Genomic DNA, 15,421 nt, shown 5'->3' with positions numbered 1-15,421 from the left:
AGGACCTGAACAGCATGTTTACCTCAACACATCCAAGCTAGACAGAGGACAGCTCCAGCCTGGAAGCTGCACGGTACTTTTAGCATAACACTACATACAAGTTAAATTCAGTTTATTCAGCAGAACTACCTGCTGTAACACAGCTTAGGGATTACAGCTGCCTTGCATCTTTGTCAGCAAAGAAAATCCTTCAGAAAAGCACTTTCATGCCACAGTAGGAATTTTAATGGGACAAGGAGATAGCCTCATCACTGTGAGCTCAAACATGCAGTTTTAAAAACAAACTACATATAACCAATGTCATTTCAGAACTGCTAGTGAAAGACTGTTTTTACAAGCACAGATAATATATCATCTGTAAAGAGATTCTCCCAGTGGAAGCATGCCAACAGAAGATACATGTCACTTCTTGGAAGAATCTTAAACCTGGCTGGTGAAGTTCATTTTGGCTTAATTACAAACTGAGCACAGATTTATGCAAAGTGGATTTAATTAAAATGGGTAAGATTAATGGAAGACTATCAAATACAAACTGGGGGTGGAGTGCCAGACTTCAGCTTTGCATACCTCAGTTGTAAACTCCTACCTCAAATAGCCTTGAATAGATAAACAAGTGAACAGATGTACTGCACTCCAGTTTTAACTGTTCTGTTTAGACTGATGAGGGTACTGTTACTAATTAGAAGACATAACGATAGTTCTACATCCAGTGGGAGCACTGCATGAAGTGACTTTAGCAGACCTCAAACCTCATCTGCTCAGTGTCATTCCTTTCTTTGTACTAGCACAGCTTGTCCAAGCGTACAGAACCTGGATTAGGGAATAAATCTGCCCAAAATTTAACTGCTGCAGGCAGATTGGTTATCCTATTTCTAGTCTAAGACAAGATCTTTTAAGAACTGCTGAATTACAAATCCTATGGATTTGTGTCCATAAACCTGCTACAGGCTCTGTCCATCACAGGCAAAAGCTGAAGGGTTCTGAGAGCTGAGCTTCAGTATTTCATGACAGCCTATTACTCCTCACCTAACAGCTCCCTTCTCTCCAGGAGGAGCCCTTTCTCATGGCAGAATGGGCGCTGGGGCTTCAGTTGCTCCCTTCCACTAGGCTACGATACACTAAATACAAGTTACTAACAAGATGTCAAAATACAAACTGAGGGGTTGGACGCAACCTAGATTGTACTATAGACTCCCTTCAAGAGTTTGATTTAATCTTTGAAGAGTCCTCCTTTCCCCTTTTAGCAAAGGCTAACCCCCCCCAAATAACCAAAATGCCCTAAAACAAACAAAAAAGGACTACTGAAACTCTGACAACATAACAGTAAAAGCAGACTAACAGGGATTTTTAAAGTTAAAGACTTTAATTCTTCTGCATAAAGACAAAATGCCAAAAATGTAATGCATTCCTTTATTTACAATCATAAATCTCATGGAAGCATGCACACTGGAACAAGGTTCTAAATATTACTTTTAAAAGTGCTGTGCAGATGTGTTCTTTGTATACACACACTCCATGCTCTGTGGTGCGTGACTGAGCCACCCTTACGCTGGGACACTACTGAACCCCACTACTGAACCCCTGAGCATGCCCAGAAAAAAAAAAAGTTTTAGAAGGGACTGGGAGTAGTTTCTGGGGAAGCAGCTTACTTCCACTTCAGCAGCACAACAGGCTTTTGGCCCTTGGGTACACTGCCAGCCCCACAGCAAGGCTACTGCGTGTCCATCCCTACACCGCCACAGTTCTGCAGTGGCCTTGCGAAAAGCCAAACTGAACTCCCACAGAGAGGCAATTCCCAGCTCTAACATTTGGATCCCAGTACATGCTACATAAAATGCCACAAGGACTGTAAAAAAATCTTGTAACTGACACATGAATCTGGTCTAAATTCCATTGTAGCCACAGCCCTCACTTTGACCTTCTGAGCATAGTGTAGAGAGTAAAACAAAGGAGAGCTTATCTCAACACCATCACAACGCTTAGCCTAGATACCCTATGCCAAAGAACAGCTCCAAAACTGCAAACACTGCTGCTCACCTCTAATTCCTGCAGGAACAGCAGGCACTGAACTCATCCTCTTATACTCTCAGAAGTAGATTGGCTCTTTAGGTCAGGCTGCAACATACATAAAAGTAAAATCCAGGTATTTAGGTTGTGTTGCTCTTCAGTCACTCATCCCCTTAAAGACAGGGAGCTGATTTTGATAAACCATCTACCTTTCCTTTCTCTTCTCTCACTAGGCTTAGGCAAATACTACCTTAATACATCTTATCTCAGAGAATGGTAAATAAGCCAAATGGATGATCATACAATTTCAAAGCTACGAACAGTTTAAGAACTGGAGAAAGGTTGGAATTATCTACATTCTTTTGAAGCAGTTCTTCAGGTTGGATGTACAATTCTGGTCCAGAAGAGGAAACAGGGTTTAACTCCTTGGTTTAAGGGGCAGCATTCTTCAGTCTGACTCAATATTGGACCAATTCACCAGCATAACATTGGTGCACTCTAAGTGGCATGATCTCCCAACAGCAACAGCAGGATCCATCAACTGAAGTAGCATGCCACCAACGCAGGTAAAGCAGAAACATTCTTACAAAAGCTTTAAGGAACATCCATCATCATTGTAGCAGAGGCTTAAAGAAATCCAAAGTTTTGCACTTGAGGCAGAGCTTGCAGAAAATAATCTAGCCTTAAAGATCTGAAGAAACCTAAACAAAAAGGTAGATAACAGTGTTTTGTAAATACAATGTATCTAGTCACTAACAGCAAAACATTTACTCTTGTAAGCTGTAGTGTTACAGCAGCAGTAAATGGAACAGAGCACTGCGCAGGATGAGCTTAAAGCACAGTATAAAAGACAAAGCCATAGTGTCCATATTAAAGGAAGCGTTACAGATACAATGAACACTTTTGAGAAAATATGTTAGGAAAATAGAGTACTATATCCCCTGTATTCCTTAAGTATTTGTCAAAAAGAAAATGAAGCAGTTGAGCCTATCTTTCCCAAACCCTCATGTCACTTTCACCTAAATGTCATTATAAATTCACAAAATACATTTTCCCCTCAATTCTAATTAACACACTCCTGCCATATCTTAAGTTTCCTACTAATTACAGTTTTTCTCCTTTAAAAAGCAACCAGATAGGTTCAAACTTATGGACATTTAACTGGGCTCTGAAACAGCCACATTTGTTTTTCCTGTTTAAGACAGAAATTTTCTTTTAGCAAAAAGGCAGGTGGTGGCAAGTTCTACCCTGTAAGCCACTATCTGGTTTTCAAGAAACATTCACCTTCCACAGATGAAGTTCCTGCCATTTGAAGAGTTAGAGCTCATCACACCTAAAAACCACAGTTAAAGGCAGCATCTCTCTAAATATTGATCTTTGCATCCCAGGAAACCAATGTGTTGCTCTACAGAGAAGCTATTTGACTCACTTTCTACATTTTACACGTCACAAAGATATTTTTTCAATTAGAATGAGTGACTACGAACCCATTGAATATATACGCTCCTTAATAGAGGCTTACTTATGGCAAAGACAACCGCAAAGCAGCTAAACATCAACTATCTAGATGATCAGCAAGGCTTTCTTCACTGATGTATAGAGGCACACTTCTTTTACCTGCACATTTCACCTTACGTTGATTGTACATATGCTGACTGTAAATCTCTTCCTCTTTCAGTGCAGATCTTTTGCGATTGCACCAGTTTTCCAAGACTTGATCTGCTGATCTCAGACTACATCCCTATTCTTCAAATTGTTTTCTGTCACGGGAGAAAGTCCTTCTTCGATACTTCTATATACAAAGAGAGACTAGATATTTTCAAATATTGAATTAGCACTTTAGAAAAGTGAAAGTCTTATTCATGCTCAAAGAATTTAGATTAAAAAATCAATACAGTCAATAGAAAAATGCTATTAGCACAATTTAAAAGCTCTACCTGCCTTTTCCTCACATTGCTAGAATTCAAAATCTAAGCAATATAAAACTGTGTGCCATATTTTTAATACCATGTTCTTAATGACTTTTATTATGCAAAGTATTCCAAAATCACTGTTAAACAGATATTTATATCCTAGCTCATAATACTTCAGAGACTGCATTAAATGTAGATCAAAGACAGTCAAGTTACACAAAAGACTATCTGTTAATAAAAGCTGTTCACCTCAAGATACTACCCATCCCTTTACCACACCACAGGAATCTACAGTCCAAGAGAAAATTTTCATTGAAATCTACTGCAGCAAATGAAGAGCAGTGACTTCTTCCCAAAAATACTGAGGAAGAAAAGATGCTACTGAAATAATTTTTAAAAACTGGCACTTTTAATTTGGGCAATAAGATAAAAGACATGTTTCCTGGCTGAACAGGTAAATATTTCCATTTACTAAGTCTGAAGTATTAGAACTTTTAATTAAGTTGCTGCATTAAATACAAGAGGATGGGAGAAAATACTAATATAATAAAGGAATAAAAAGAAATTGATCTGCTTGAACTGAACAGTTGGATTCTGTAGAATCTGCACATGGGCTACTGAAACAGAAGATGCAAAATAAGTAGTCAGCATGAACTCACCTTGGTATTTAAATTTTTTTCCTCATTATTCTATCTTCACCACTTGCACATCCCCATCCTCTTTCAGGGTATTCTGGCTGACGTCCTTCCAAAAAACTGCTACAAAGTTTAAGCCTACAAATAAAAAAACCCCCGAAAGACTAAGTGGCTTTATGATGGTAACCTTTTTATACTAAATACAGCTACAACCTGCTATTTACTCTAATATAAGAGTATTTATTACCTGTAACGAGAGAACATAAGGACAGAATTTTACCACACAGCATATAAATATTGGCCAACGCTTCCCCAAGAAGCATAGAAAAAAACCAAAGCATGTTTACAATAAAAACTTGGATTGAAATACAGCAATAAGGCAAGTATGCTTCTAACGCAATGTGCAAAAAACCCCCGACTGATGAGCTGCATTTTATACCTCTCCAGCCTGCAGTCTGTATCTCGGCAAGTTTTGCTGTCAGGCAGAAAGAAGTTGGTTTTTTTCTGTTTCTGATTGTTCCATCCTGAAGAACAACTGGCAGGAATTGGGTCACTGCATAAAACCAAATAACTATTACTGTTGTCAGCTACAAAACAAACTAATCTCTGAGGAGACAGAGAAGCAGCTTTCAGCTTCTTGGCTTAGCAAGCGAGAGGCTAGTAACAACCACAGGGACCAATTCTGTAAAATGCCACTGCTTTCCATAGCACAATGAAGGTGAAAGGGGCTCAGCATCTTCCAGCATTACTTAACAGCAGAAGCAGCAGAAAGCAACAGATGGAGAGTCAGACTAGGAAAAGCGAAGTAAACTCAAAGAACAAAAATGACAACCAAACGTACCACATGTTGGAGGAAGAGTAAGGAGAAAAAAAAAACCCCAATAGTATTAAACAGCGAAGGAAACAGAAGATTGGAAAAAGCCAAGGACACCTTCACAGAACGAACATCATTATGGTACTTACTTTATTTCTATACCATGTTGTACTGTCATTACTTCATCATTTTCACCAAAGGCTTCCCACTCGGAGCACTTCGAAAAAGCCTCCTGACGTCCAGATTCAGTAAGACTAGAAAGTAAGTTAAAAGGTCTGAAACCATGAACCTGTGTGTCACAGTTCCCCTTAATTCTTCTGAAGACAAGGGGGCTAAGTAAAGAGAAAAAACACACCTTTATAAATAATTTTGCTTATAATATGAATGAATCTCCACATGGAGAATCATTTCATACCTTTCCAGCGTGTGGTACATATGCATGTAATGGTTTTTGCTCTTCGAAACCACAGAGGAGTCAGAATTGTTTCGTTTTCTGCGTTTCCATACCGGAGAAGAATCAGGAGAACAGGAACTACAAAAATAAGACAGATTTTACACACATAACATTTTTCATCTGTTTAAATGCTTATCGGAGTTCTGCAAAATAATGGCACATGCTACACGTGATTCTTCAGTCACAACACAAACACAGAGAAAATGGCTCAAATTTTGGTAACCACTCCATTGTACTTTGGAAAGTGAACCCAGCCACAATTGCACAAGAAACTTGGAAGCAGAACTATTTTCAGCTCCACACGCATGCCTCCAGATCAAGATACGTCAGTAAACAGGGAAGTGCGTGAGGTGCTTCACTGTTAAGTCTCCCTGCTGTTCTGCAGACAGGCGTTATACTGTTAACGAAGGATGGTCACTCTTGCTTCTGGAAAAGGTATCCTACTTTCAGCACTTGCCAACAGTGGTTAAAGAAACCTCAGTACTCCATTGTATAAACAGAGAAGCTGAAAAAACACTGTCTTTTTCTGCTATTAATCTGCAATTCTGTAATGCTGGTAGTTTTTCCACATTCAATGCTCTGTACCAGTGATGGAGTACATTCAACAGTAAAAGCGCCAAACCCTGAATCTGAGCATTAACTGCCCTCCCTCATTAAACATTTCCTACAAAAAATCTGACAGCATCATGTGTATTGAATTATTTCAGTAAGTTAACCACAAAAGTTTTCTCATACCTTTCTGGTGTGTAGTCAGCCTGTCTGCTTTCATCTTCACACTCATTTCTCTTCTGCTTTTCATCAAATACAAGGGAGTCAGAAACATCCCGATCTTTGCAGAACCATTCTTGGGAACTGCCTGAGGGTTCTGTACTACTAAAAACCGGGGAAAAAAAGAAAAAAAGGATTTAAAATACTACCCATTTGGCTTACCGCTCCAAGATAGTTAAGCTGCAGTAATAATTAACATTCATCTCATATGACATCCAAATGGTGCAAACAACTGCAACTTCCACCATCAGTCAATTACAACAGCTAAAACTATTTACACAATGCAGTTACAAAGCTAACGGCTTTCCATTCACTTTTTTCCTCCTAGTTTACTAGTCCAAATCTTGTAATGAATAAGGTGGTGTCAATTAGTGGAGCTAGCCTTGTTACAGAAATTCAAAGTTCTGAAAAGACAAAAAAAATTTTCCATCTTGAACACAGCGTCCACTCTCCTGCAGAGAGCACAGAAATCTCTCTAAACTTCTTACGCTTGTCAAATCCTCAAACATATTGTTATTGAAGGAGAAAGGTGGTTCCACTGACATCAGAAAAAGGAAAGATGGAAAGGTTATCAAGGTCAAGGAACAGTAATTACCAAATTTCTGCTTATGCCTATCCCTTTCTAGAAAGGTAGTTTCACCTTATGCTGACCAGAGTAAACACACAGGGGAAGGGAGCGTACAGACCAAATGCCTTCCTCCCCAGAGTGCTTTATTGGAGATGAATTTAGACTAAGTAACAGGAATATCTTGAAGACTAACAGCATACAAGAGGAAAACAAGGTGTTCAAGAAGACTCCCATTTCTGAACCTTATCTCTCACTCCCAGTTAGGAATGTTCTAAAAGAAAATACAGAGTCCACCTGTGAAGCGAAAGACAAGCGCTGACTTAATTCATCCATACATACACTGGCTGCAAATCCCAGGTTTCTTCAGTAGGAGGATCCCAGGCATGCAGTGCTATCTTCCACAGCCTGATCTGCTGGTCCCAGGATCTACGGCTGTACTTCTTAAATTTGTTGGGAGTTCTAGGATGAACTCCTGGTATTCGCTGATTCCTGTACATACACAGTACATTTATTATTTCAGAACACGATTTTCATTCTTTAAAAAAAATTCTCCATCAGATCACACAGGCATCAGTGGCCTACTAAATAAAATGTTCATATTTTTAAACACTTAACTGAAATGCCTATATTCTAAAACATTGTCAAAAACAGACCACACAAGCAACAACTAACAATAACATGCAGAGTTTGACCAGAGGTTCATCCAGCCCAGCACTCTGACAGGTGCCAAAAGCAGATCCCTACTGCCCATGGACAAATATGGAACAGAAGCAGTATAACTCATACCCCTTCAATATCATCCTAGTCTCCAGCTCCTTCTATCTCAGTTTTCCCAAGTCAAGTGCAGTTTCTCTCTATTTAGTATTGTACAGAGTCTGGCTGGGATGGAGTTAACTTCCTTCATAGCAGTCCCTGTAGTGCTGTGTTTTGGATTTATGGCTAAAACAGTGCTGATAACACTAATTTTTGGCTATTGCTGAAAAGTGCTTGCACAGCTTCAAGGCCTTCTCTTTTTCCTCACTCTGCCCCTCCCACAGCCACTAATTTGAGGGTGAACAAGAAGTTGAGAGAGGAAACCACTGGGACAGCTGACTCGAATTACCCAGAGAGCCATTCCACACCCTATAATGTCATGCTCAGCAACAAAAAATGGGGCAGAGGAAGAAACGGAGGTGTCTTCCAAAGCAGCCACTGCTCAGAAACTGCAAGGGCATCAGTCTGCTTGTGGGAGGTAGCGAGTGATTGCATTTGCATCACTTTCTTTGTCCTCTCTTTTCTTTTCTTCACCTATGAAACTGTCCTTATCTCAATCCATCAGTTTTCTCTACTTTTGCTCTTCCTATGCTTTCCCCATCAAACTGGGGAGAGGGAGGGAGGGAGGAAGCAGCTGTGTGGGTACTTGGGTACTTGGGTACTGGCAGGGTTCAACCCACAAGTATCTTCACTGAACTTTTATTCCACCATTGTCCATGCATTATTACAAAGGGGATTGCTATAATTCCAAACAGTGTTTGTCTTTTGGGAGTACACAAGCAAAGTACCCACGCTCTCTGGGTAAAATGTAAATTATATGCCTTTCCACTGAATCAACACTAAGCAGACAGTACAACAAAACTGTCTGGGATCACCCCATGGCTGGAAGTGCTATTTCTCAGATGGTATCCCAAACCCAGATTCTGCCCACCAAACATTACTGCAGAGCTCACTCAAACTCTATCTCCAATACAAAATAATCATGTTTTTAGTCCTACCATACTGGAGTTGGCTTTAATCCCGGGGGGGAAAGCATATTACAATAATGTTTTAAATCATACAAAGTACCTTGGTCGCAAGTGGTTCTCCCTACCAGCTTCACAGATCACTGTACTTAGCCATAGCACTTTTTATAAGATAAACAGATCCCTGCTAAGGAACAATATTTTAAACTACCCCATTAAAATGTCCCCTAGAACACTTCTTTTTTCAAGTTTATTCCATGGTTTTTTTCTGAACATTGTTCTAACCCTTTCCTATTCTCCACCTACGACCTAACTGATCACAGCACAGCTATGCAAGTGCCAGGCATTGCTGTAAGGCTGGCTGCAGTCCTACCACTGATGACAAAGCAACAAACAAAATTACAATTCACAAGGCAATCCAAGACTCTGATGAAAAAAGTGTTACTGAAGATGTGATCGTAATACTGTGTGATATCCGTGATCATTTACGGTATCCATTGTTCATTTTTAGTCATTTAGTCTAATCTCTCAAGTTTTGCTCAACAATAAGCTTGCAGTATCCACTGCACTTGGCTGGCAATTTTCACAACAGACCCTTACAGGTAGAACCCAGAGAAAGCCGACAACTGTAAGTAGCAAGCTGTACTTTAAAAAAAAAAAACCACACCTCTGAAAAATAACCCTCAAAATCAAAAGACAAGTACACAGATGCACATCCATGCATTACTACAGACTAGCTTCTGAATCTTGATACTCTGCGTAAGCAGAGTGGGTTGGCTAAGAAATCTTAAGTGCCACAATTCACAGACTCTGAAGCCCAAAGAAGAATGACAGAGAAAGCAAGAAATCGAGGTTTTGATTTGTTAGTCACTGACGAATCACTGAAGACTGGTTTCCCTTGCCAGTACTTAAATGCAAGGCTTTATTCAGTCCTCATTCAAAGCTGCCATTTCCTGGTATCAATTACCTTCACACTGTCCTAGCAACACAGTCACCAGAAGCGTCACAGGGAGCTGATTAATACAGAATTTATTTAAAGTGTATTTGCTACTAGCAACAGCAATACACAAAGGGAACATTTAGCTTTAAATTTTCCCTAGCTGAATTTGCTTGTATGCAGAAAATACCTGGCTTCTCCTTGATAAAAATCAACTCAAGTTTTATTTACTTACTGTTCATATAATTTTAAGAGAACTAAAGCTGTGTGCTGATCTACACACACGTAAGGAACAAGTAAGAGTTTATTTGGAAATGGGCAACATAGTGCAACTTACTTGGGAACTTCTTTAATATATCTGTCATATGCAAGGGTATTCTTTCCAAAATTGATCTGTTTTTGTCTTCTCCTCAGAACCACTTCATCTGTTTCCCTTTCAGCTGGATTAGCACAATCACTTGAAACAGAACTTCAAAATAAAAATTAGAATTAAGTTGAAAAGAACCTTAATAGCTTTACAACAAGTTACATATAAATGCATACTCTAGAACTGCATGTATTCTTACTCTGATAGACAGTAAGCACAACTCTTCACCAGTTTTCAGAAGTGAAAGTTGTGCTAACCAAACAAATCCCTACAACAAAGAGAGTCGGTTTTCCAAGTTCATGCAATTGCTCAGGTTTGTAACAAGTAAACAGATACCTGAGGGCACTGAAGTTAGAGCTACCTTACTAGAAGCTTACAGTTGGTCCTACAGCAAGCAAATCAAATGATACACAATTATTGTATATATGTGTAACAACCTCACATAAACATGAAAAAGGTTAAACTCAATAAAATGAAGATGGATAATATAAAGGAGGCTAGCTTGAATGATCTAATAGCCATTTCTCTCTCCAAGCCTCGATGGCTGGTTTTCATTTTTCCTTTCACTATCCAGTATTTTCTCTTACAGAAAGTTGTAATGAATTTAAGCTGAAAAAGAAGACAATCTGAAATGATCACACATGTAGCTTTTGAGGTAAGACTTCTCAGCGCTACTCTCTCCTTAAGGCTTCCTTCAGGCTTGATATGAAACAGCCTGGCTGTGTTTCAAATTTTCATTAACTCGTGTAAAGCAGTCAGAGATCATCAGATGGCTATTGCTAAAACCAACACAACAATAATTAATAATTACTCAATACCTACTTTGTCATTTTTCTATTTGATGTCCTCATTGTTTCGCCTTCTTCAATTCTACCTTCCCAGTCGGTGCAACTAGAAAGAGGCCTAGAATATTCTGGTGTTGTAGAGCTGGAAAATAACAAGAACTCAGTATGAACATTTGTTGCTCATAATGTATTTAATGAGCAGAAACTTCAATAGTGGACAAAAACAGCTCCACAACTTTAACACCATAAGCACGCCCCTACTCTATTTCAGTTCAAAGTCAAACAAATTAAAACATTTCAGCTCCAGTCACCTTCAACAGTGATGTAAGATTATCAGTTTTACTTCACAAGGAAAGAAAACTGTCATAAAGTGAATTTCACATCAGAACACAGACCTGACCACCTCTTAAAATACTCCCAGTTCAGTCAATGCAAATGCTTCTCTCCACTACATGAGGACCTTCTCAATACTGCAATTCCATTAGAGAGCACAATTCATGACATTAATTGAGGTCAAAATCATGAGTCTAGTCACTGCTGTCTGTTTTCAGCTAAGGACTTTGTAAAGGACAGAGGAGATACTTAAGGAATAGAAAAATGCCCATCACATGATTAGAACTAACATTTTGTCACACACCATCACATCCCAACATAATCATTTCAAGAACGTAACTGCTGTGTAAAGCCAAAGAGGGACTCGGGAAGCTCTTACTTAAATAATCAGTTGGATCACTGATATTCTCTGAGTGGAGAAACACTTACCAGGTGCCTCATTAGCTTAAAAAATGTAATAAATGAATACTGTATAATGCTGTAATATTCTGAACCGCTGAAAAGTTCTCCTTCCTTTGTCTGCTTCTTTCAGTGTTAATGCCTCAACATTTAATGTAAGTAATATAAAAGTAGATGTAGCTTATAGTCTTACTTTCCCTAAATGGTTCCGCATCAACATGAATGAAATTATTATCCATGCTGCCAGCGTCATTTTAACACACGACAAAGATTCCGCACTAAGTAGGAACATATCTATTCAGCAAAAGAGAAACACAAAATGCTGCTAGTGCATCCAGTTTGACTCGCAATCATAATATACTGTTAATATTTTTTATGATAGCACCAAAGACATCGAAAACACTCCTGAATACAAGGTCTTTCCTAAGCTCTTCAAAAGATTCATTTCTTAACTGAAGCAATACTAAACACACCATCTGAAATTACAATAGCCTTCATATAACATAATACTCAGAAACATATAAATTATATAGAAAAGTCTTCGTGTGCCCTCAGTAAAATATTTCATCTCTTCTAACTTAAGGTCTACTCAGTTTTCTGTGCATATCCAGCACCCACCAGTTTCAATACTTCCTCCAACTTAACATACCAATCTCAACCACTTCCTCCACCTGAGGTATTTAGTTTAAAATATCCAAAAGCAAAGCAAGATACTCCTAGAGCTACCTACCTATAAAATTTAATCTCATCTCAAATTGTCCTTGGTACTGGACTACAAAAATAAGAAGGTATTTACTAAAAACTGTGGTACAGCTGAATATACCAAGTGCGCTGACAAGTAAAGAGACAAACACGGTTTGTCCATGCTTACACATAAAAATGCATAAGCAAAGCATAAAAAGTAACAGCATTTTGCTTCAACAGGAATTTTATACTGATATTGAAGATTTCAGCAATAAAGGGCTTAAACTATTGCCTCAGTACATACCATTTCTCTTTTCCATATGGAATACTTGCTAATATTATGGCATGTATTTCAATCAGCCAAACCGAACAGTCTACTCTTGCATAACGCAGGTGTTATTTGCTAACTCTGTGCTACTGTACTATCAGAAAACATTTAATTTAATCATGTCCAAGGTTTTGTTGGATTCCTAAAGAAAAGAGTGCAGCAAAATGAAGATTTAAACAAACTTCACATTTATTCCTTACCTCTCCAGCCATTGGTCTAAATGTCTACATTGATATTCATCAAACACCAAAGAATCTGAATCATTCCAGCTTCTACATTCCTGTTCTTGATGCCAGTAGCCTGGATGTTGCACAGAACTAGAAAGTAAGAATTTTAATCAGAAATCAAGTCACTGAACATTGCCTGTACAAAACAAAATACGGACAATCTGAGTATCATCATTTATAGTTACAAAATGCTCATTTGGCATAGATAAATGATTTGCATCAACTTATTTAGGCAACACTAATTTAACAAAGGCGTCAGACAATGCAATTGCTGAGAAAAGGCCTTTGGCTAATGCAATTGAGACATCAGAATTTTAAAATAAACAGTTAATATTTAGATAATAAAAATATATCCTTTCTCTATTTGGAAAAAAAAGGGGGAAAATAATCTCAACTGAGGACTGTCACCAGTGCTTATGGAACTGCTGAAGCATGGCAACATTCACAGATCCTCTGTCAGCAATGCATTATTTAGCATTTATATACCATTCTACCCAGCACTAAACTCCTGGAAGAGGCAAATACAGAAACATCACTTCAACACAGGAAAACAGCATGTCTAAGGAGAAGTAAGTCAAACGTTTACATGGAAACAATTTTACACAGGAAATTCTTTACCAGACACTGCTGCGGGGTCCTCACAAGTAAGCATGAGACAAGGAGCTAGAGTGGGGCCTTGCAACATGCTGGAAGGACAGCCAAAGATTTCTTAAGGATTAAGAAATATCTACAGTTTCCTCCTCAGTTCTGGCAGCTTTGACATCTTCAATGATAGGTTACTAAACAAAACACCGTCACAGTGTCTACTGACATCTGACCTGGCTTCCAGGCTAAGGACCACACCTGCAGATCTGCCACCACCTGCCTGAGAGAATGACCTTATATTGCAGACTCCACACAGTAAACATATGTTGTTCTGTATGTGTGAGTAAACAAACATACTGTTCTGTATCTGCGAGGACTCTGCACTTTTTAAGTCAACAAGTGAGAGGGAAGGAAGGTTTATGTTATTTTAATCCTGGATTAACAACCTATGTTTTCTTTCCCTTCCACCCTGACTGGCTTTGGGAGTTTCCTGCTCAAAGTTACTAACAGACAGAACAAACAGCTCACTCCTAACCACAGATCTAGGCAAAAGGACACTTTCAACACATTCGTTTCTTGCAAAGGCACTGAACGGATAAAACCTTTCTCTAACCACCGTCAACAACAATTAATTGAAAGACTTGAAAGAAACGGGGGGGTGAGGTTGAGGAGGCGGCACAACACCTAGCACGCCTTAGGTACAACACTATTTGAAATTCTAGATGGAAAATGCTAGCCGAAAATTACTCCTTTTTAGAAATATTCCAGTATTTCTTTCTCCCCGACGGTCTGCACTCTCGCCCACCTCGCCACCAGCCTTAAGGCAAGACCCAGGGACTCCCAGGCGGCCTGACGACATTTCACCCGAGCCCACACGCCTCTGCCCGGGCTGCGGCGCCTCTCTCGCTCCGAGCCCAACTTTGTCCCCGCTGCCCGAAGAGAGCGGAGCTACCTCTACAAGGAGACCCCCTCAGAGAGGCCCCCTGCCCGCGGGAGGAAGACACGCTCGGTGGCAGGCGGCAAACTGCCAGCAGCTGCCTCTCCCCACTACCCCTCGCGGGTACCGAGAAAGACGAGGCTGAAGGCGGGGGAAGGGGGTCGAAGCCCACCCTGCGACCTCCCCGCCGCCTACCCCCACGGCAGGCGTCCTGGGACAGGCAGCGCCACACCCCCGCCCCGCCCACACACCGGAACCCCGGGAGCTCTACGGAGGCCCTGCGGGAAGTAATACCCCCACCACGCCGCTGCCTCCCTAGCCCTCCGCGGTAGCTCCCACCTGCGCATCCCGCCCGGCTCCCCGCCGCCGGCGTGGCGCGGCAGGCCCCGCTGCCCACGGAACATGGCTGAGGCGAACGGCGCCGCCACCGCGCAACATGGCTGCGCGCCCAGCGCGGGGCGAGACAGCGCGCAGGCGCGACCCTTCTTCCCGAGGGGAGGCAGCCATGGGCAGCGCGCATGCGCAGCATTCCCGCCCGGGGGGGGGAATGCGTGTGGGCGGCCGCTGCGCATGCGCACACACGGGCGGTGGGTGGTGTGGCGGTGGTGGGCGCGGAGGTAAAACCGTGTTGTTTCTGCTAAAAACTCGATCAGATGTTACGGGGGGGGGGGCAGGGGGCCTCTCTCAGCCAAGGACTCGGTCTTGGCCAAGTCAGTCTTCTGCTAGATGTGGTGAGCTAAACTGGCTCAGCAAATAGGGTTGCTAGGTATCGCACGGTACGCTCCAGGGAAACGTGTCCCGCGTTTTATACCGTGAATGGAATGCACTGCACCCTCCTATTGCCTGCCCTCGCTAAGGTGTACGGTCAATGCCACAATAAAAAATCGGTTTATACAGGGCACATCATTGCTACATGGCAGTGCTCCGCTGGAAAGGCAAATTCCTAGTCACCGTCCCTGCGG

The 15,421-nt window shown here is 40.8% G+C and overlaps 1 protein-coding gene across 8 annotated transcripts; it reads right to left on the bottom strand.

Annotated features, from left to right (window-relative positions):
• Nucleotides 1-1,344: 1,344 nt before the first annotated feature.
• Nucleotides 1,345-14,996, bottom strand: LOC104638781 (uncharacterized). 8 transcript variants are annotated; one of them, XR_012835440.1, is made up of 12 exons: nt 14,799-14,996; nt 12,911-13,027; nt 11,004-11,108; nt 10,152-10,271; nt 7,499-7,648; nt 6,559-6,696; nt 5,785-5,901; nt 5,519-5,623; nt 4,995-5,108; nt 4,580-4,693; nt 3,625-3,799; nt 1,345-2,708 (listed from the first exon to the last, which is right to left on the bottom strand). XR_012835440.1 is itself a non-coding variant. In XM_075752692.1 (11 exons), the coding sequence occupies exons 1-10, from the start codon at nt 14,861-14,863 to the stop codon at nt 4,588-4,590; spliced, it is 1,155 nt and encodes a 384-aa protein (XP_075608807.1). In that variant the 5' UTR covers nt 14,864-14,928; the 3' UTR covers nt 1,345-2,708; nt 4,580-4,587. The 8 variants fall into 8 exon arrangements, 3 of the variants coding, with proteins under 3 accessions (XP_075608807.1, XP_075608808.1, XP_075608809.1); XR_012835436.1 differs by having other exon boundaries at nt 3,625-3,816; nt 4,995-5,126; nt 14,799-14,928; XR_012835437.1 differs by having other exon boundaries at nt 4,995-5,126; nt 14,799-14,928.
• Between the last annotated feature and the right edge of the window lie 425 nt (nt 14,997-15,421).

The sequence above is a fragment of the Balearica regulorum genome, chromosome 4 (assembly GCF_011004875.1).
Source record: "Balearica regulorum gibbericeps isolate bBalReg1 chromosome 4, bBalReg1.pri, whole genome shotgun sequence".
Taxonomy (NCBI): domain Eukaryota; kingdom Metazoa; phylum Chordata; class Aves; order Gruiformes; family Gruidae; genus Balearica; species Balearica regulorum.
The sequence above is the reverse complement of the archived record's forward strand: the minus strand, read 5'-3'. Positions and strand labels throughout refer to the sequence as shown.

What these genes read in the sequence shown, in the direction of transcription:
- LOC104638781 (XM_075752692.1), bottom strand. Translation starts at nt 14,863, where the DNA reads ATGTTCCGTGGGCAGCGGGGCCTGCCGCGCCACGCCGGCGGCGGGGAG. An exon ending in GAGCCGGGCGGGATGCGCAG is followed by an intron (nt 13,028 to 14,798) that starts GTGGGAGCTACC and finishes CTTACTTTCTAG; the next exon opens with TTCTGTGCAACATCCAGGCT. An exon ending in GCTGACTACACACCAGAAAG is followed by an intron (nt 5,902 to 6,558) that starts GTATGAGAAAAC and finishes TTATTTTTGTAG; the next exon opens with TTCCTGTTCTCCTGATTCTT.